The sequence below is a fragment of the Triturus cristatus genome, chromosome 8, assembly GCF_964204655.1.
Source record: "Triturus cristatus chromosome 8, aTriCri1.1, whole genome shotgun sequence".
NCBI lineage: Eukaryota > Metazoa > Chordata > Amphibia > Caudata > Salamandridae > Triturus > Triturus cristatus.
Window position 1 is genome coordinate 396160660 of NC_140591.1, and position 22768 is coordinate 396183427.

Genomic DNA, 22768 nt, shown 5'->3' on the forward strand with positions numbered 1-22768 from the left:
CATTTGAAAGCGAGGATTATTCCATTTAGTTCACTCTGGGCATGTTATTTCCTAGGTGCCCATTTTTAGTTCTCGCCTTGTTATCGCGTAAGCGATCGCAAAGCAAGACTATTGTAAAAGGGCTTTTCAAAGTGCTCCCAAAAGCGGGTTGCATGGCTAGCACGCGCACAATCACGCGCATCGTGCCGCCATGCACTCCGCTTTTGGGAGCACTTCAAAGGGTCCGCTCCCCCGCCCCCGCCAAGCGCGCGCCCCACGCTCCGCCGGGCTTGTCTTGTTTTTTTTTGCATCTTCCCTATTATCGTCTCTCTCCCGGGTTGAGGAATGCAGCGCAGCTGCCTAGTGTCAGGTTTCCTCTATCAGCTGATCAACGTTTAGTTTGCTTCGTTCCAGTCAGCTACTCTGTGCGAGGGTCCCGCAGAGTTCATTCCCCTCACGTTCTGGGTGCCTTCCTTCGCTGATAGGCACAGTATTAAGTACATTACATTACACCGTTGGAAGCCTTTTTCCTGCTTTTAGGCATCTACGCAGTAAGTTGAGCTGCCGTTTCTCCTCCTTGCGGCCCGTTATCAATAATTTCTTCCACACACAGCTTCCCCACACAGCTTCGTTCATCGACTCAAGAAGAAATAATTAACCTTTTGGTTGCCTGCCTAGCGCTGATAGACACAGCGTCTTTCAGCAGTAAAGATTGATTTTGACTACTTTACTCTTACTTTAACTTTATTTTTTCAAGTACATAACCTTTGCCTTCCTCTTGCTATTGATTGCATAAAGTTCTGCCTCCTGTTTTGGGTCAAGTTACAAGGCTGTGTACCTTGTTTGCTGTGAACCTTGACGTACTTCTTGCGTACTTTCACTCCTCATCTCATTTTCATTAGAACCATTTCCGACACCCCCCTTAAAGCACACTACTCCGACCCGGTGTCACATTACACATTAGCGCCACTTTACAGAGCTAGCCAATGAAGTGCTATTTTCGTTTTCCTGTCTTTCTTGTTTTATTTTTGCAGTTTTGTATATAGCGTTAGATCTCTTCCCCCGGTCTCTAACTTTCTCTCTTTATATCGCATGCAGTATCTTTCTCTCTTTGATCACCACTTTTTTCCTGCTACAGTGCCGAAGCTTGTTGTGAGAGGACAGCTGACTAGTTTGTGGTGTGGCAATCACGACGCTCGTAGCGCTGCCTGAGTGCTTGCAACGGCCGCCAGCCGTGTTCGGCTCTGCTGTTAAAAATCAGTGTTCCAATCAATGTGACCCCTCCCCCCCAACACAAATTAAATTGCCCCCGAGGCGGAGTGTGCAGTTGCAGCGTCCCGGACTCTGTAGGAGTCAGGCGGCAGTGGTAAACAAACTCTCAATCGCCCGGTGGCTGGCACTGCAAGGTTTGAGTACGTTGATTGAGTTTGAGTTTAAATTACTTCTAAAGCACACGTACACCTAACGGTTTCATGGCGCTGTGGTTCACTGAAACCACAGTTAGCAGGTGGGCCAGGAGACAGTGGGAAAATCATTGGGAGAAGGCCTGTGAAAAAAGAAAAGTTTTTAATGCTTTACGAAACAAAGGATAATGGATGAGGGACCTGTGGTGAGACGGAAGAGAGTTCCAGAAGATGGGGGCAATAGTTGAAAATTTGGAGCCTCCCCATTTTTTTCGGCGAAAACGGGGGACAATCAGCAGATGTTGGGAAGATGATCTCAGTTCCCTTGCGGGGGTATAGGTTCTGATCTCAGAAGAGATAAAAGCAGGGGCGGATCCTGACTGGGCCTGAAAGGAAATACAACCCATTTTGAACAAAGAGCGTTCACGGATAGGGAGCCAGTGGAGGGATTTGAGAAGCGGAGTGATTGAAACTATAGTGTGCCGTGCACTTGCCGGCTTTCCTTCTGTCTCGGCTTATCTCTAACTGACATTCTGGAAGATATGTATTTTTCTCATAAGTGGGGTGTGCAGGGCGGACTCACAGCATGCCTGAGACTGTACATGCAACAGCTCTTCAGGAAAGTGAGTGCAGACAGACGTGCACAGCGCCAGACCGAGAGACCTCTTGGCACATGGCCATGCGCTGACATCAAGCTCCTATAATGTGTAAACTCCAAGGCGGACATCAGCACTTTTACTTTCACACCCACCACTAGTGGGACGGGCTGCGCAGCTCGTCAAAAACTTTTTTTTGTACATATTAAATAATAGCGGCCGTGATAAGGGGTAAAAAATGTTTGCCTTTTACGTTGGCCTTTTTATCCAGCTAATACAACCTGGCAGCTGCTGTGCACAAGACGAGAGTTCTCAGGGCAGACAATGTGTTCTGTCAATACGGCCCCTTCCCTTTAATGATTAATGCACTTGGGCTTTGCATCATTTCAGGAGCATAATTACTAGTTTTATGTGCGTTTCTTCAACAAGCAGTTTTTTTTTGTTTCAGCCGTTTTTTTTTTTTCACACTGTAAACTTGTTCTCTGCTTTTGTGATGGTGGTTGCGACAGTCATAACTTTTGTCTTGTGTTGAGTTTACACAGTGCTGGGTATGTTAAGCTGGAGCGTAGCCATAACAATGCTCCTTCAGTGGTCGGTGTGCTGTTGACGACCCCTCCCCCGGCCTTAGAGATAAGAGGTGGGAACGGCCGAGTTTGTTTTTCAGTGAACCTCTGGCACGCTGGGCATACAGAAAGAAGCTGTTGGATTTAGTTTTTTAGGTCTCGCCTGAGCCAGCTCTTTTTAGCGCTGCTCTTGCGAGAGCTTTTGTAAAAGGGGGATTTGGAAGTGCAAACCAGTGCTTTCAGGCCCCCAACTACAGTGCATGTGCGCCGGGCGCGCGCACCATTTGGCAACCTGCGTGATCATTTCTCGGCCGCTTTGATGTTCTCAGTGAGCCGCGCGGCCACTGAGAACATCAAAGCGGCCGTGAAAGTGCACACCATTTGCCACCCCCTCCCTTATCCCACTTCCTGCTTGTTTCTCATGCATTTAGCTTGTGCCGACGAATTCTATGAACTATCTGTGAATTTACACTGAAAAAAATACTAACTACTTCCCCAGTTTCCTGTAGTGAATGACCCACGCAAGCGATAAACTGTAAAGCTAGTCAAGGTGGGAAGAATGAACTGCCTCAAGCCATTTATCTTCTCTCTGGCTTTGTACCACGCACATCCGACTGAGGCCACCCTGAGCTCATAACAACAGCTCTGCTTCTCTTCGACCTTGCCAGCTATCTTGTACAAAGATTAGCATATATGTGCTGTGTTTGTTCTTTGAGACGTCCACGGCTAAATTAGCTGCACCCACTTCGAGGAGGGACGCGGGGGGGCGCCGTAGGGCGCGCGGCGCGAGGCCACAGCATTCACTTCCACCATTGTGCCCGTTTTAAGCGCGTTCTCGTCAGCAGAAACTTCTTTCTCCTCAGACAATAAACAGACTGTATTGCTCACACAGAAGTAAATATTATGTCAAAGCGGTGAAGTACGCCCATCTTTTCCACACATGAATATAATGTAATTTTTTCCAGGGTTTGCAGGCCAAAACGCCTAATTTTTGAAGGGGTGCACTCATTCTTTCCACACAACAGTCAGTTTATTGGCCCATCATTGGCTGGCTTTTCAGAAAATGAACGTTGTTTAGGAATTTAGTTCACAATTCCTATAAAGTTACTCCATACTTTGATCCTTAGAACTGTAGGGCATCAACTAAACTCTAACCAACCAGGGTAAACGGGTATACTTGAAAAGACATCTTTTAGTGGGTCTGCATATCCGACGCCCTGCTGACAGTACCCCAAACCATCAGTCATTTTTAAATTATCCAAAATCTATTAAATCATGCGCAATTTTGTGACGAGTGTAATTTAATAACAGTCTCCCTCCCCCATTTTAGTAACATGGTTCGTGTGCGCTCTCTTTCGTGATGCAGTGAATGGTTGGCGTGTGACCTACATGGAAAACTTGGTGTTGTGTGTGTGTGGATCACCCCAAGCATCGTGTTCATTGCAGATGCTGCTCACTGCGACCTGGAAGGCGTCCGTATCCAGGGACACGGCACCAATGCATGCTCCCCACGGCTCAGACCACCATGCCTGCCTGTCTCCCAGCCGCTCCCGTGCGACCAGCGCCCCTACTCGTAGGCCCCTTCTCCCCAGCTCCTTTTGGCACTCTCTCCTGCTGTTTTCCATCTGCCCACTGACCCAATTTCCATATAAAAGGATTCCTTACGAGCCCTTTGATTCCCAAGGCTTCATTGAGGCCCGGAGTCATTGCATTAGGACGGCATGAATATGCTAAAACAAGCATTGGCATAGCCATTCCAACCATCTAGCTTTCTCTAGCGCTGTAAGGCCATGTAGTGCTTTCTCAATTCATCCATCTTTCTCTCACCTCTTCCTGATGAACATTCCTTGGTGAAGTATAGCCTCTCGCTCCCATATTCTCGCATTTGCGAGAGTTTGTACTATTGGTATTCTAAATACAACGCCTTTCATTTATGTGTTAAAAAACCCTTCGAGCGGTGTGTAAATACCCACTCTGTACTTCTAGTCCTTGCTTACGAGAAGCAATGCTGGCAGCAAAAGAGGCATAGTTGCTGCTAGCCTTGCTTCTCGTAAGCAAGTACTAGGAGTACAAAGTGGGTGTTTACGCACTGCTTGTACGTTTTCAAAACACATCAATAAAAGGCTTTGTGATTTAGAATGCCAATAGCTCAAACTCTAGTAAATGCGAGACCTGTTGCATTGCAAATGCTTGTTCTCGATTCTCTCCAAGCATATATTGTGTACAATTTTCAGGGTATTTTCTTTGTCTTATTTTCTAATCTAAGTCATGTTCTGAGCCATGTACTAGGTATTCTGTTTGAAATGGTATACTGTTTTTCTGGATACATCTGATTATGTTCCCTCTTTAGCTATGCTTTAGCTTAAAGATACATAGCATATATGTTCATTAAGAAAAAGATAGATATTAATAGACTGCCCACCCATTGACTTTGGAAACTTTAGACTATAGAAATTTCAGGTTCTCATCTATCATCGATAGTAATACATTTAATGCTTTGATCACTTTGCACTCTTTCCTTTTAAAAAAACAGGAATACATCTTGAAATAAATTATACACATTTTGGATAAGGTACCTATTCATTGCAGTTATTTTGATTTGATTTGAGTTGTTATTTATTAAGCGCTCGAATGCCGTGGCGTCTTGGCGCTGACTGTGGTACATGGGACTGAGAGCATCATGAGTGAGACGTTAGATCGTGGAAAATAACCAAGTTTTCAGCTCCTTCCTAAACATCCGAAGGTTAGGTCGGAGTCGCAGTGTGGGCGGCATCTGATTCCAGAGTTTGGCCGCACAGAGAGACAGGGTGCGGCCCCCCCCATCTTGCCTTATGGAATTTTGGAATACAGATAAGGCCCATCGTAGTGGATCTAAGTGTTCTGGCAGGAGAATACCTAGAGAACAACTTCTGTATCTCCCCGGAGATTCCTCCGTAAAGGGCCTTATGCACCAGGCAGAGGGACTTAAAATCGGCTCTTTGCTGGACAGGGAGCCAATGTAAGGTTCTGATAGCATCTGAGGTGGGGCGACCTTTGGGAATGTTCATGAGCAGTCTGCTGCATCATTTTGCAGGGATTGTAGCTTCCTCCTCTGCGCCTTATCAATTCCCACAAAGAGCGTGTTACAGTAGTCTAATTTGGAAAGAAAGAGTGCCACTACAACGGTCTTTTGAAGTTCGTGTGCAGTAAATGGGAACATTTTCCTCAATATTTTTAGAAGGAGAAAGCAGGAGGAGGTTAGCTGATTAACTTGGGCCGAGAAATTGAGTTGATCATCAAGGATCACACCCAGATTCCTAACCTTGGTGACAGGGCGAGGACAGTCTCCCGCCTCCGTTGGCCACCAGCTGTTGTTCCATAAGGAGGGTCCCTTACCAAACTCAAGGACCTCAGTTTTGTCAGTGTTTATTTTCAGAACATTTTGGCTCATCCAGATCATGATGTCTTTCTGACATGCATGAAAACTGCTGGCCACTAGTTCTGGTTGTTTAGATACTGATATTGTGAACTGTGAATCATTGGCATACATGATCAAGGAGAAGCCGTGTTTCCTGACCAGATTGGCCAACGGGGATACGTATATATTAAAAAGGGTTGGTGACAAGGCAGATCCCTACGGGACACCACATGGGAGATGAAAAGTCTCAGACTGTAGATTTTCCCAGGGAATATTCTGTTCCCTGTTTTCTAAGGAGGAGAGGAGGGTCAGTGCGGTATCCTCTATACCCACATCCCTCAGCCCCCCCCCCCCCCCCCCCCATCAACTATCTTCCAAATCCCCTCAGTAGCTAGTATTAGGGCTGTCTCCATCAAATGACGGGGCCTAAAACCATGCTGTGTCGGGTCCAGTAATGTATTCTCTTCTAGATATTGTATCAGCTCCTTGTTTATGGCTTTTTCTAGGACTTTGGCTGTTTATTGGCAACCTGGAAATTGGCCGGTAATTTTTGGTCTCTAAAGGATCAAGGGCTGTGTTTTTTAAGAATTAGCCTAATACAGGCCCTTTTCCAAGCGCTGGGATATTTGCCGATTTCTAAGACTTGGATCAAAAGAGGGGTAAGATGTGTACTGATGGTCTTAGATGCTAGTTGAGATATGGCTGGAGGGCAGGGATCATTCGGGGAACCCGATTTTGTTGATAGTTTGAGGTTATGGACCTCCTCCAGAGTGAGTGCCCTGAAACGTGAGAGCCTACAGTGTACTGTCCAGACTTCTGTGGTTAAAGTGTTGCTACCTGACGTAGCAATGGTCAAGTTTAAAAGATCATTATAGATCAGTTTCACTTTACTCTGAAAAAAGTTAGCCATTTCGTTGCAGAAAGCTTGATCTGGTCTGAACTGAGCAGTATGCTGTGGTTTGACTAATGTGTGGACGGTTTTAAGCAAGATTGAATGACTAAATGAACAGATGAATGAAGCCAATTTGTAAAGCTTGTGGTACTCCAAAGGAGTGTCCTGACTCTGCTCCACCTTAGTCCACATACTGCTCACAATCAGCCCAACAAGAGTGTTTTCAATTCTTTTCTGAGATGGCCCTTATCCTGGATGAAACAAGTGAATTAAATTAGACCATCTTTCACAGTACATCTTTCCATTTCATTTATTTGTTATGAGGGAATTGCTTAGTGCAGCACTGGAGCCGATGCATCCTTTATTAAGGATTTTAAGAATTCCTTTAGAAAATTCTAGATTGAATTATGTGCCATTCTTTTATAGTGTGTTCATTTACCAAAGTATTTGTCCATTGCATAGGTCTGTCTGTAAATCTAAATCCAAATGTCTAGGTGCCTGGTCCGAAATTATTCCCGCCCATTTCTGAAGTTATGTATTTATTGCCCAAGAAGAACCATTTTCAAGTGGGTGTTACGCGACTTTCAGCAAAGAAATTACTGTGCTGTCTACCTTGGGAGGATGTGCCCTTCTCCAATTGTCCTCTAACCTTATTCTAATCATATTTAAGCATTTGTCATAAATTCTATCTGTAGTTTTTGATCCCATCATTTTGTCTGATGGCTTCATTTGGCAAGCTAAATCTCCTGTCAGTCTACAAATTGTTATTCTCCAGACGGATTTGTGGGTATAAGTAGTCGACTTTGATACATATCTGTTATCTTCCTTATTTTCATTAACTGCTTTATTTCTTCATTGTTTATGAAGTGCAGTTTGTCAGCCATCTATATTATTTTAGCATAAGAGCCAAAATATTCCTACTATATTGCTATATAGTCAATATTTAAAGATCCTCTTTCTTTATTGGAGTATCCTGGAATAAAATAGTATGAATTTGTCTGTTGCAGGTAAGCACGCCTAACTAGTGCATATTGTCCATGCTATTATTTCTAGCATTCCTGACAGTTTTTTTTACGAAGCCTCTGTGCATCACACACAGCCTATGCAATATAAATGGTCACAGATTTAACATGAGGAAGGAAATGATGTTCTCTCTTGTCTTGTCTTTTGTGCTAGAAAATATTTTGTTCTACATGGTACTCGGAAGATGAATGCGGTAAGACTGCTCCATTTCCCAAAACAGCAATTATCATGAAAGAGTAAAAGCATGGAGTTTTATGGCCACTTTAAACAGTAATTAACTGGTAAATGTAAAAATAGCTAATACGCTCTGGAATGAGATTTATGCACAAAAAAAGTTAACATCTCATGTATTTTATTATTGGTAAGCATATGGTCTTGTTTATTTAAGATGCTGTTCTTCTGAATGTCCTTTCTGTTTTCTTAAACCAGATATGTGGGAGATATGCTAGCCTGGCTGCATCAAGCCACTGCTTCAGAGAAAGAACACCTGGAAGCCTTACTTAAACTTGTAACTATACAAGGTAACCCACGCTATAGTGACACATATTGCTTGAATAAGTGAAATATAGTTAATTACTAACATAGTTAGAGTATTTAAAATATTACAGTTCTTGTGCCAGATTTCTTAAACAAAAATGTTATTGTAGTTTTCCAGACATACGAAAAAACAATGACCAAAATGAATGATGCAATTTTAGCATAATCAAACTCTAATTTTAGATGTGATTGTATCTGCTACCTCTCCCTTGTTCTCCACTCTGTGGTTTAGATGGTCCGTCCTGGGATTTGAGCAATAAAACAATCATGGCTTTGATTAAACTCGCCCTTGCCCCCTTAAGGTATTTTCAGTTAGTCTCTCACACTTCAGTAGTTTTAGTTCCCATGCAGTTCATTTACTCTGTTCTTACCACCTGTGGAGGAACAGTCCTTTCAGGCAACCACCCGACGTCGTATCACCACGCCTGCCCCTTACTGCTTTTGGGAGGAGGTGCGCTCCATCTAGGGCCACCTCGCTGGCTCTTGGCATCCACCTAGCAGACACGGTTCAGCAGTCCTGATTCAGCATGTCTCCTTGGTCGCCTATGGTGATCCCCATAGAAGACTTGATCTCGATCTCTGGGATGGATGTGGCCTCGCAATGGCCAGTCTTCTGCCTGCGGTGTGGCCTTACAATGGGCGAGCACTTTCTGGCAGTCTCCTTCTGGGCAACACAGCCATGCGCAGGCTGGTCTTCCTCTGTGCAAAATTGCCAAGCAAAGACCAGCCTTCTGGGAAATATGGCCTTGCAGAAGCCGATCTTCTATGAAATACGACCACGGACCGCCTAGTCTTCTTCTGTACAGTATGCCACAGGTAGACCGATTCAAACTCAAATAACACTATTGACTGGTCTTCGGCTGTCTCTCAGGGCGGGTTGTCACAGACCCAGGAGGAACAGCTTTCAGAGAGAGACTATAGGATCACAGGTAATGGGGTATACATAGGACCAGCTTTATGGGAGTGCCACTGGTGCAGCTGCACCTTGTGCTGACTGTGGTGGCGGGGGGGGGTGCTGTGTTTAAAAACAACTTATGGGTTTAAAAGCACATGCGCTTCCTTGTGCATCCAGCAGTTTTCAGGCAATAATAAAAATGTGATGATTGTGAATAATGTTACTACTGGTGAGAGATCGGAATTTTGTCTAGTAGCAGTGTTTACTCATCACAAAGTAGCTCAGAAGGATAATGTACCTGCTGCAAAGACTGTGTACCATGCAGACCACAAAATTGAGTGTGAGTAGACTATGAGTAGCACTTACATTATTTTTACTTCAGAGAGGGGCAATGGAGAGCTGAGGGACACTTTTGTAGAGTGGTAGTTAGGGAATTAGTGGAGAAGGAGATCATGGGGGGGTGCCAAAAACAGACTGTTGCGCCACCAGCACTAAAGCCGGCCCTGGGTATACAGTCACTCTCCACGGCCCTCCTCTTCTGGAAGTCCCTCCAGAACCAGGGACCTGCTGCACCTCACTCCTCCTGGACAGCTCCTTCTCTCTCTCAGCAGGCAGGCGGGTTTCTAGACATTTCAGGACAGCTATACAACTCTTCCAGTAATGGGTCAAACTCAGATTATGACCTTTCTCATCCAGCGCTGTTGGCACAGTAACCTTCTGGATACTTTGCAGAACACTCCACTTCTTGGCCATGAAGGACTTGGAACAGGAACAACACGTGGGCTCCCAATTTTATGAAGGAAAAGCAGACTGAACATGTGTATCCACTGTCTGCAGTTTCAGAAACGGTTTAGGTTGGTTCTCCTTTCAAGTGTCCTTTTCAGGTTACTCACCAGACACAGCCTATGTGTAGACTGATGCTTCTCACAGCAGGGTAGTATCTAGTCTTGAGCACCCATAACAGAGGCACACATTGGGGAAGGTGTCTGCCCTATGCTGTCATCAGATAATTTTAGTGTAATCAGGGAAATGTAAAACGCAGGGCCTCACCTATGGATTCACAAAACACAATATGCTGCCACCATGCTCTATGTGCTAAACCCATGACAAGGCCAGAAGTCCAATGTCTTTCAATGGGTAAACGTTTAGTGTGCTTCACCAGCTAACAAGGCCTCACCATGACCTTACCCTTGTCAAAGGTCATGCTTCAGCCTCTGCCCTCACACTAGATTAACATGAGGCCAGGGCTAAAATGAAAAACCAGGACACTAGATATTCACTGTAGGACACTCAGGGAAGGGTAGCAAGACTGTATGCCATGCAGGGGGCACTCATGTCCTAACAGTTAACTAAACTAGATTCAAGCTTAAGAAATGCAGAGACAAATCCATTGACTAAGAACCAAAACGCCGTAATGTCATCGCAAAAAGCTGAACCCACCCTCGACTTTCAGACAAGTCCTCAATACAAGCTTAGCCTAGTCCAAATACAACAGCCCACTTTTGTTTATTCACTCGAACTACGATCGACAGCTACATTGAGCTGGTCTGTAATTGGAAATGAGGGAAAATTGTTATTTTGTAAAACAACCTTCTTAACAATCACTAGTTTTAAACTTTTCTCTTGCAACATGATTTTCAGGGACGAAAGAAAGATAACTGATGCCCCCGTTGATTTCTGGTCTGTCTGACGTTTTCCTTGTTTATAGTGCTTTGAAGTTACCGCTTGGTGACAGACTAGTGCTACTGAAAGCAGCTATAAATAATAAAGTATGAATCTAAAGAAATACCCATGATGGATAACTGGTACTACAGCCAAGGAACATGTTGTTCTTCCAACTTCCACAGCTCTGCAAACCCTCCCTTATATCAAAACAAAGAGACGTCTGAGGTATAGTTGGCTCCGGGATCAACACCAAGATTTGATTATGCAACTCTCTCCAGACTGGCATCCCGCAACATCAAGTGGGCTCACTCCAGAATGTGGAGAAGGAGGCAGCATGACATGCGGCATTGCGGCAGACTGGCATCCCGCAACATCAAGTGGGCTCACTCCAGAATGTGTAGAAGGAGGCAGCATGACATGCGGCATTGGGGCAGACTGGCATCCCGCAACATCAAGTGGGCTCACTCCAGAATGTGGAGAAGGAGGCAGCATGACATGCGGCATTGCGGCAGACTGGCATCCTGCAACATCAAGTGGGCTCACTCCAGAATGTGGAGAAGGAGGCAGCATGACATGCGGCATTGCGGCAGACTGGCATCTCGCAACATCAAGTGGGCTCACTCCAGAATATGGAGAAGGAGGCAGCATGACATGCGGCATTGCGGCAGACTGGCATCCCGTAACATCAAGTGGGCTCACTCCAGAATGTGGAGAAGGAGGCAGCATGACATGCGGCATTGCGGCAGACTGGCATCCCGTAACATCAAGTGGGCTCACTCCAGAATGTGGAGAAGGAGGCAGCATGACATGCGGCATTGCGGCAGACTGGCATCCCGCAACATCAAGTGGGCTCACTCCAGAATGTGGAGAAGGAGGCAGCATGACATGCGGCATTGCGGCAGACTGGCATCCCGCAACATCAAGTGGGCTCACTCCAGAATGTGGAGAAGGAGGCAGCATGACATGCCCTGCAACGCATAGAAACATGCACACACTTCAGGCCTTCACTGCATTCCATCCACCAGCTCCCTCTCCAGAGGATGTACCTGTTCGCGATCCTTTACGTGCCTTCAAGATGGCTTGGGTGGGATTTCCCGCACTACCTCTGAACGAAATTCACCTACCACCACATGCCACATAGCAGCCTCCTTCCAAACAAAACACTCTGCCGCACACCTACAAGGAACAGGTGCTTCTCTGCACCAGCACTGAATCCCTGGAATAATTCTGCATATCCTTTTGTCTTTGAAGAAACTCTGTAAAATCTTCAGCCTGGGCTGACTCTGCTGGTAAAGATCATTGCCCTGGGGCGTTAGGAGTGCACTCTGTACTACGGATCAATCTGCATCTGTGCAATTCAAATCTGCTGCTCTCCGTATAATTCCAAACCAAATCTGATCATTCATTGACAATAGTGCAGTTTCAAAGCAAAGAGCACACAAGTCTCTCTCTGTGTATATGGTCATGTTTTGTTAATACAAAGCACTTCTTTATAGTCCTTATATTTATGCCATTCGAATTAACCATGTGTAACTATTTGCATCGGTCCTTTTGGTGGGTGTATACCAGAGGCAGAGACTAAACAAAGCGTTTCCTGGTGGGAACAAACGTTTTCAATATTGAGTTAATTTGTGATATAAGAAGGAGTGCAATTTCTTCATGTTAGTTGAGTCTGAAAGCAAAGAAGCGTTTTCATTTCTTTAAGACTTTTTTTAATTATTGAACTAATTGATTTGTTTTGATGGTGATCTCTACCAGTGAGAATACAAGGGGGTGCACTGGAGAGAGTGAGTCTTAAGAGTCATCGAGCAAACATGTAGTCCTTCTTGCCCTAGGCCTTAAATGAGTCACAGCTTCTTATTGATACTGGTGAGGCTGGTGTGGTACGTTGCTGTTGTTTTGTTGACTCTCCTCATTAGTTAAATAAATGTTAGCTGAATAACCATTGGAGGAGGCTGTTTGTTGTTTGCTAGGGGAGATGGTGACCTCATGAGATATCAACTTTAAAATAAAATTAAAGACCCGGTGCATTTCTAAAGCATATTACACAATTAACAAAGTCAGTCTGTTTTGTAACATGACAAATTATATTGTATTGTAAAAGCTGTTGTACAGTAGAAAAATCACAATATATCACAATATAGATAGCTCCGAGACAGGCCTTAAAATACAGAAACAATAATAGAATGTAGACACAGGTTAGCTGAAGCTTACTTTAAAACGACAGTTCAACCTTAAAATTCCATTTAAATGTATAGTAAAAGTATCCATAAATCCAAGAAATATCCCAGGTAGTGCCGGATCAAGTCAAAACAGCCTTGTGACACGTAATGGTGGAAGGAGCACACTGCCTGGCATACCATTACTCCATTCCTCCAGATACACTGTGGTAAATGCATGGCTGATAACACCTACTTCAGCTGAAAGTTTTCAGTATTTCCACCCTATCAAATTCAGCCTGAAAATCAATAAAAATGGAGTGCCTTGGTTTAATAAATGAAGTGAGCGATGACCCAGCGTGGATAAGGTAAGTAAGTTATCAGGGATTTCTGTCTGGTCATACCGGAATTATATAGTGATCTTGCTTCTCGTAGCATAGACTACTAATTGTAAGTAGGTAGAGAAAGGGGAAACCATGTAGAGGGGCGCGGCAGACTGGAACCTCATCTGATGTACGTCAGTCTTCAGGAGCAGAATAAAGATATCTGGATGAAAAAAGAATTAACTCATCTGCCCAAATTATGTTCTGGACTATTACAAAAAATTATGAAACAAATATGTACCTGCTTGGAATGTGATGATGGCCTAAGACGATCTGCAGAACACTATGGGGGTGATTAGGATGGCGGACGGATTGCCACCGCCGGCGGCGGTCCGCCCACCATTGCTACCTGATTTACCCCTTGCCATATTATAATGGCGGGGGTATCGCGGCGGACGCAAAGTGTAGACCTGGGCCACAATGTGGTGGCAGCGCCTAGCAGGCACCACCTTCCATATTAGTATGTGTGGCTTTTAAGGCCTTTCCATGGCGGCGTTGCCACCATGTAAAGGCTGGCAGGGAATTGCTTTGGGGGGCCGTTGCGGGACCCCGGGGATTTGAGGGGGCTGCACTTCAGGGGTATCTATGGTGCCCCCCTACATTGCCATGTACAAGGTGGCAGGCACCGTGCGGTGCCTGCCACGTTGTGCATGGCAAAGTACAACATGGCACTTTGGCATTGCGGTGGGTGCTGCTTACAGCAGCACCCACCGCAATGTCAAAAATGCGGAATGCGACAGCCAGGGTGACGGTCGCATTCTAATTAGCGGTGTGGGACCGCCGTCCTAATAACACCCTATGTTGCCCACTCTCTTGTCACATCCAGAAAAAATGCTAGCCAAATATCAGGCAAAATGTAGGCATAGCAACACATGGAGCAGGAATCTGGGGCATAGAGGCAGCTCCCTTTCTTCAGGTAACAGAAAACAAATGTACATGACATCTACTTGCCCTCCCACCGTCCATCGCCTCCCTTATTACCCGCAGGGAACTAGGACTTCTACATATTGAAGAAGTCCTCAGAATCCGCCAAATGATGTTATGGCGTAGGGTGTGGACAAATGAGACCCTCCTTATTAATAGATTGTTAATTGAGGATTGCTTGACCCTGTCCCAAGGATTAGAGCTGCCATGGTCGAGGGAAATTAGGGACTTTTCTATGACTTTGGGTAGGCAGTATTTGTTCATAGACCCTCAACGATCTTTGTCAAATGTAGATAAAAAAAACTTGGCGCCATGTGTAATGCCTATTGGGAGGAAAAGAGGTGGTTAAGGGTATCGGAACTCTACTGTGGCTTCATATATGCAACTCACCACATCCAGGGACATGCAGCCATTTTTGCTGTATAGCGCATCAGACTATCACCATTTTATTATCCTTAGGTTCTGACAAAGGGCCTGATTTTGGTGTTGGCGGATGAAATCCTCCGTCACAAAAGTGGCGGATATCCCATCCGCCGTATTTCGATCTCCCTGGGATATAATGGGATCCTAATACCGCGTACGGGATATCCGTCACGTTTGTGACTGAATATTCCTCCTGCAAGATCAAAATCAGGCCCCAAGTCTTTTTCCTAGATTAGTCACTTTCCCTCAAGGTAATGACTGGTCACATGACCTGAAACCTTGCTTATGCGACCAGCTATCTGCACAGAGTTCTTTTTGTGTCACGTTCTTCTGCACTTTTTACTCCCAATTTGGGTCTTTGGTTTGAAAGCCCTTACTGGTCAAGTACTCCCTACGCCATTGCACTGGTGCATTGCACTTTCTTCAATTTGCTGGCTCAGAGGAGATTATGTTTACGGTTTATACTTTCTTGAAGTTGGTGTTAAGGGCGAGGAGATTGCTTGGGTAGCTTAATAATATAGTTGAACCACTCCGTATGTTTGACTTAACATGCTATGTATGAGGATCAGACATTTTGATAGGGCGGTGAGATACTTAAACTGTGCGAAGCAAAAAAATACCTTGTTTTTACTTTTCTGGGTCGCCCACATGCTTTAGAAACTCGCTGATAGACCTCCCAACAGATACTATTTTATGTATTGTTTTTTAGCGACAGTATTTTATTTGTTAGATTGGTGTATTATTTATTGTTAGATTTTTTAGATTTACTTGTACTATTTTATGATGTCCACATATATGTTATTGTATTATGCTTTTGTGGACTGTTTTAATATGACCGAATAAAGTTAAATGAACTGCACGTGTCTCACAAGTCAGCTACACCAATTTCTAGTGTTCTTTATCCACGAGTGAGCATAAAAATCCATCCTGCAAATACAATGGAAACTTGAATCAATGCCTGTCTTTTCTACAATCTAATGTTGGTAGTTTTCGACTTGATTTTTACAATTTTTGCATGGTGGTATTTCATCCACACTAGGCAGTAATATTGAAGAGTATCTCTGAAGAAAATAAGTACTCGTCAGAAAGTACTTTTTTTATTTTTATCAAAGAAGTGCTTCCACCAAAATGCATCGCTTTAGTGTAATGGTAACTCGTTGGTCCTCATTTTGCAAATGTTGCTTCATCATTTTGTAACAAGGACTTTCAAAAACGTAATCTAGGTCATGCATAAAACTAGTTTCTTTTAATATACCTCTCCTTTATGTATTTAATGGAGCATGAGAGCAGATTCGGTGCTGCATGCTGTGTCTTCACAGAGCATTAAGAGATGGAACATGCTGCTTGGCATCTAGCTGCTCTTCTGTCCCCTGTCTCCCCGTCCAGCAGTAGTAGAGCTTATTGAATAATGAATTAAAACCATTCTACAAGAACCATTTTTAAAAAATCACACATGCACTGGACCAGCCCAAATTACATAAGTTAAAAAAAAAACTTTATTCACAGTGTTTTGGTGGCCAGTCCAAAACGAATCTGTTTGACCTCACTTATTACACCTCAATATTCTTGTTCTCCACCCCACCTATAGATGGTTATTCTAGGAATTTTGGTACTAAGCTTCTTGTTGTGCTTTTATCCCCTTGGCCAGCTGTCTCCGATATATATATATATATATATATATATATATATATATATATATATATATATATATATATATATATTTCCCTTCTTGCTACATGCTTTACAGGTTTTAGTCAAAATGTAATTACTTTCCACTTGAGACAATCCACAATTTTCATCTAGCCTAAAATGCATTTGAATAGAAAACTAATGTGTAATCAGCATTAAGGTTATTGAGTTTTGCTTATGCTGAGCTCCCTGTTGCCTCTTTTCTCTGCTGTTTCAGTGTGTTGCATGTATGGGCAATACAACTGTCAGATTAAGGGACGATTAATGCTTATTTCATAGATTGAGTATCTTTTCTTTGGAGCCACACCAACTGTTTGTACCTTGAATACGTTATGACACAAGCAACCAAGGTGGCTGATCTGTTCGATTTGGATTGCTTTTCCTTCCTTCTCACGCTGCACCGGGCTTGAGTTGCCTGGCCCTCCGTCCTCTGCCTCTTCTCTGCCTCACTGTTTCATTGCTGCTGCAACACAGAGGATGCTGTGGGCATTGTATATGCAGATACTGACACCTTGCCTGACTGAGGTCGCCGAGTCGTTTGTAACAGCTTTCCTCATTTCCCTATTTTTTAGGTTTTGCGAGGCAGCAATTGCGCTGTCTCTTCGAACATGCTGTATTCAGGATATGAAGCGATACCAAAGGGGATGATGGACGGATCGTTTGAGCAAATCAAACACCCACCCCCAGTCAACTGATCTGGGTTTAATCCATCATCATTCTTTAGCTCACTCCACCACCCCAGTTCAGACATGGCCATATGCAAATCAGTCTGGCCCTGTGCCTCATGGAAACAGTCCAGCCCGAACTGCCAAGCCATGTCTTCCCTGGACTGGAAACAAGCATTCTGGGACCGGTTTCGGGTTCATAACCCTCATCAGCCAGGCTATCTTGAATCCAGTGGCAAAGTGAGCAAGGGACCCACGTCTGGGCATACCCTGCCAACTTAGGGCGAACAAAGCGATACCAAAGGGGATGATGGACGGAGCGTTTGAGCAAATCAAACACTTACCCCCAGTCAACTGATCTGGGTTTAATCCATCATCATTCTTTAGCTCACTCCACCACCCCAGTTCAGACATGGCCATATGCAAATCAGTCTTGACCCTGTGCCTCATGGGAACAGTCCAGCCCGAACTGCCAAGCCATGTCTTCCCTGGACCGGAAACAAGCATCCTGGGTCCGGTTTCGGGTTCATAACCCTCATCAGCCAGTCTATCTTGAATCCAGTGGCAAAGTGAGCAAGGGACCCACGTCTGGGCATACTCTGCCAACTTAGGGCGAACAAAGCGATACCAAAGGGGATGATGGACGGAGCGTTTGAGCAAATCAAACACTCACCCCCAGTGAACTGATCTGGGTTTAATCCATCATCATTCTTTAGCTCACTCCACCACCACAGTTCAGACATGGCCATATGCAAATCAGTCTGACCCTGTGCCTCATGGGAACAGTCCAGCCCGAACTGCCAAGCCATGTCTTCCCTGGACTGGAAACAAGCATCCTGGGACCGGTTTCAGGTTCATAACCCGCATCAGCCAGTCTATCTTGAATCCAGTGGCAAAGTGAGCAAGGGACCCACGTCTGGGCATACCCTGCCAACTTAGGGCAAACAAAGCGATACCAAAGGGGATGATGGATGGTGCGTTTGAGCAAATCAACCACTCACCCCCAGTCAACTGATCTGGGTTTAATCCATCATCATTCTTTAGCTCACTCCACCACCCCAGTTCAGACATGGCCATATGCAAATCAGTCTGACCCTGTGCCTCATGGGAACAGTCCAGCCCGAACTGCCAAGCCATGTATTCCCTGGCCCCGAAACAAGCATCCTGGGACCGGTTTCTGGTTCATAACCCTCATCAGCCAGGCTATCTTGAATCCAGTGGCAAAGTGAGCAAGGGACCCACGTCTGGGCATACCCTGCCATCTTAGGGCGAACAAAGCGATACCAAAGGGGATGATGGGCGGAGCGTTTGAGCAAATCAAACACTCACCCCCAGTCAACTGATCTGGGTTAAATCCATCATCATTCTTTAGCTCACTCCACCACCCCAGTTCAGACATGGCCATATGCAAATCAGTCTGACCCTGTGCCTCATGGGAACAGTCCAGCCCGAACTGCCAAGCCATGTCTTCCCTGGACCGGAAACAAGCATCCTGGGACCGGTTTCGGGTTCATAACCCTCATCAGCCAGTCTATCTTGAATCCAGTGGCAAAGTGAGCAAGGGACCCACGTCTGGGCATACCCTGCCAACTTAGGGCGAACAAAGCGATACCAAAGGGGATGATGGACGGACCGTTTGAGCAAATCAAACACTCACCCCCAGTCAACTGATCTGGGTTTAATCCATCATCATTCTTTAGCTCACTCCACCACCCCAGTTCAGACATGGCCATATGCAAATCAGTCTGACCCTGTGCCTCATGGGAACAGTCCAGCCTGAACTGCCAAGCCATGTCTTCCCTGGACCGAAAACAAGCATCCTGGGACCGGTTTCGGGTTCATAACCCTCATCAGCTGGGCTATCTTAAATCCAGTGGCAAAGTGAGCAAGGGACCCACGTCTGGGCATACCCTGCCAACTCAGGGCGAACAAAGCGATACCAAAGGGGATGATGGACGGAGCGTTTGAGCAAATCAAACACTCACCCCCAGTCAACTGATCTGGGTTTAATCCATCATCATTCTTTAGCTCACGCCACCACCCCAGTTCAGATATGGCTATATGCAAATCAGTCTGACCCTGTGCCTCATGGGAACAGTCCAGTCCGAACTGCCAAGCCATGTCTTCCCTGGACCGGAAACAAGCATCCTGGGACCGGTTTCTGGTTCATAACCCTCTTCAGCCAGGCTATCTTGAATCCAGTGGCAAAGTGAGCAAGGGACCCACGTCTGGGCATACCCTGCCAACTTAGGGCGAACAAAGCGATACCAAAGGGGATGATGGACGGAGCGTTTGAGCAAATCAACCACTCACCCCCAGTCAACTGATCTGGGTTAAATCCATCATCATTCTTTAGCTCACTCCACCACCCCAGTTCAGACATGGCCATATGCAAATCAGTCTGACCCTGTGCCTCATGGGAACAGTCCAGGATATGGGCGTAAAGCTCTGCCCATCTTTTTAATTGGCTTCTGTCCCTTGTAATGGTGGCTTTTTATTGGTCAATAGGCTTAGTAGTCCCTCCTTAGTACCACCTTGTCTCTTCTTGTAGCCTTCCATGAGGACACCCCTGTTACATGTGTTGTTACTCGCTAGGTTTTATTTACAGCCTCAGAGCACTATTTTCTTAAAGGGCTTCAGGCAGGACACACGCTTTGCCCTAAGCAAAGCTGGCAGTGGTTACTTTCCTCACTAGCACATCTCACATTTATAGGAGACCTTTTATAAATTTCACTTCATCATCTCCAAACAGAGTACAACCTAATCCAGAATTAATATAATAATTCTTGTGTCACATTTCAAAGCTACCAATTGTGTATATGAACATAGCTATTTGAATATACTTTTGGTACTATCTTGCATTCAATGCATTATGAGTAGGGTGGATTTACCATATCTTCAGCAGGGTGCAGTACCATATGTGGCCAAAAGAGTTTCCGTGGGACCTTTTTGGCCATATATGAAACTGCACCCTGCAACATGGCTAGGTATAAAACATTGGCATTTATAATGCCAATAACTCCAACTCCAACAAATGCGAAACCGATTGCATTTCCAATGCAATGTGTCTCGCGTCTGTTAAAGTTAGAGCTGTTGGCGTTGAAAATGACAGTGTTTTTTACTTTTGCTTTTTTTATACCATTGGCAATAGTGCTATGCAGATATAGTAACTCCACTGCAAATAAAAAACACAAAAGTAAAAAACATTGTTATTTTCAACGCCAACAGTTCTACTTAAACAAATGCGAGACCTATTGCATTGCAAATGCTTGTTCTTTTACCTGTCCAAATCTCATTGTTTATTGCTGGACAGCCTGCCGTCTATTTCCCCTCCCTATTCACGGGTCATCCTCCATGACAGCTGCCAGTTGCTGGAGTCCTGGCAGCCTTTAGTAGCCCCCAGCCGATTGCAGCTGTCTGCAGGTAGAATGCCTCTGCAGCGGTGGACCAGGTGTCTGGGCAGCTGATGAGTGTTAGGGAGCGCCTCTCTTTTCAGTGCAGGCGCCTTGATTATGTGGCCCATGTGCCTTCCTCTGCACCACTACATTACTGAGCCCGCCCTTCTAAGTTCATATCATCAAAGTTGGAAGTTATCACAAAGAGCCTTGTCAAAGAGTGATATGGAAAATACACTGTAATCGATCCTCCTCTAACCACTGCTAGCTCCTAAAATCCATGACACTTGTCAAGGCTCAAAGTTCACTTTCACCAACATTTAAAAATAGCTGCTCCTTCAGCAGTAGCGTTACAGCAAACAAATGATGGACGGAATGCTGACAATGCAAACATTCTCCCCGCTGTAGTAGCAGCAAGCCTGGCTTATTGAAACCAGGTACACATCCAATTACACAATACTTTAGTATACTTCCTAAGACTGATCAAGGATCTTCCATTGTGGACACACTCTCTCTCAAACCAAATCATCTCATACATGCGATAAAACCAAAATCATCACAGCTGACAGTTGCCCAAGTACATCCTAGTAACTTGACCGTAGATGACTCTTTTATAATTGGGTTTATCCTCTTCAATGATAATAGAAGGAAACAATTACTCAAATAACATTGATAATGTTGCCCTTAGTGAATCAGATGTGCTGGAACTAGAGGAGGCAGTACACATCCGCACCACGTCACCATCCTTTGTTTCAGTCTCAACCCCCAATAATATGCTAGGATCCATTAATTCAGCTCTTTCTACTTCTATAAACACACTAAATTGTCAGCCTCACAATTTGTAGTTGCAAGTGGATTTATTACAGACTCTGGCAACTTTATCTCTTATCTGGATAATGATATTAGCAATATAGAAAGAAAATGGATAACCTGATTTTGTCACAACCAAACACAATCTGCTCTTGCACATACCAAAGTGGACAAACGCTGCATACTTCCTAACTTACCACAATTGTTAATGCAAAGCTTAAATCACTTTAATTGTTCTAAATCAGAGAATTCCACTGTAGTTATACAACAAGAGGTTGAGATAGCATCCACAGACTAAAACACATTGGCTGTCCCAAAGACTGAGAAAATGGCAGAGTGCAAATTAGATAACCCGATAGACTCAATATCCTGGGAATTGGCCCTCAAATTTGATATTCCTTTTATAAAGCCCCTGACTAGGAAAAAAAATTAAAGATGTAAAATAAGTTGATTAGATCCTCCATCATGTGAAATCACCCACTGGCCAGAACTTCAATAGACCCACAAGATGGCAAGGTATGCTCAATTTTTAACAAGAAATGTGTTAAAAGTAATTAAAGCAAAGTTACCCCCGACAACAGTAAGTTGAACAATGAAGAACTCATGGGGGCAGTCTTCACTAAAAGCTTGAAAATATATTCTTTAATAGTCACTGAAAACACTGCAGGATGCAGACTGAGAAGTTCGTGTTTTATACCATAACTCCCACATCTAGGTCAAGGGTCAAATCACAGACCAGTCTCACAATAAATGTCAGTACTCCAGACATTCTTGAGACTGGTGTCATCCATGAGTGTCCACCTAGCGATGTAACCTCTGATGTTAACTTTCTCCTTCCACCCACTCTCTGATAACAAGTTGTCTTTTGCACATATTGTTTTTTCCACACAGGGGCCCCATGATCAAGAACATTCTTTCATTCTCATTCTCTTTCCATAATACATTTTACGTGGTAGAGGAGATATTTTAAGTACAAGTAACTTTCTGCCCTTGTTTCAACACATAAAAGCTCTATTGCACAATAAATCAGAGAGTTATATAAAGATCCTATTTGTATCTTCCCAGGTACATAGGTCATCCTAGTCACCTGGAAGCCTAGGCAGATAACCAAGCTGGTATTCAGACATAAAGACATTTTTCTGCTGATTGGGGTATTAATTTGCAAAGGAATGAAATGGAGAAATATTCATTAAAGAAACCTACAGATGTGATCTCATTCACAGGCCCAAAGGTGCACAAGAAGGCTCTCATGCCTTTTTTAAACTCCCACTTTGCTTCAACTTTTTAAAGAAAACTGACGTTGCAGTACATTTTCAGCAATGGATACGGACAAGCATGAGGACTGGAGCTGGCTACCACCATCCACATTA

General features: G+C 44.4%; 1 protein-coding gene across 1 annotated transcript in view; it reads left to right on the forward strand.

The window, feature by feature from the left end:
* Positions 1-22768, forward strand: part of COG6 (component of oligomeric golgi complex 6) — a 472069-nt gene that overhangs the window by 208090 nt on the left and 241211 nt on the right. The window contains exon 10 of the mRNA XM_085621768.1: positions 8283-8374. Within this exon, the coding sequence (XP_085477894.1) occupies positions 8283-8374 (92 nt within the window). The remainder of the gene's footprint in view (positions 1-8282; positions 8375-22768) is intronic.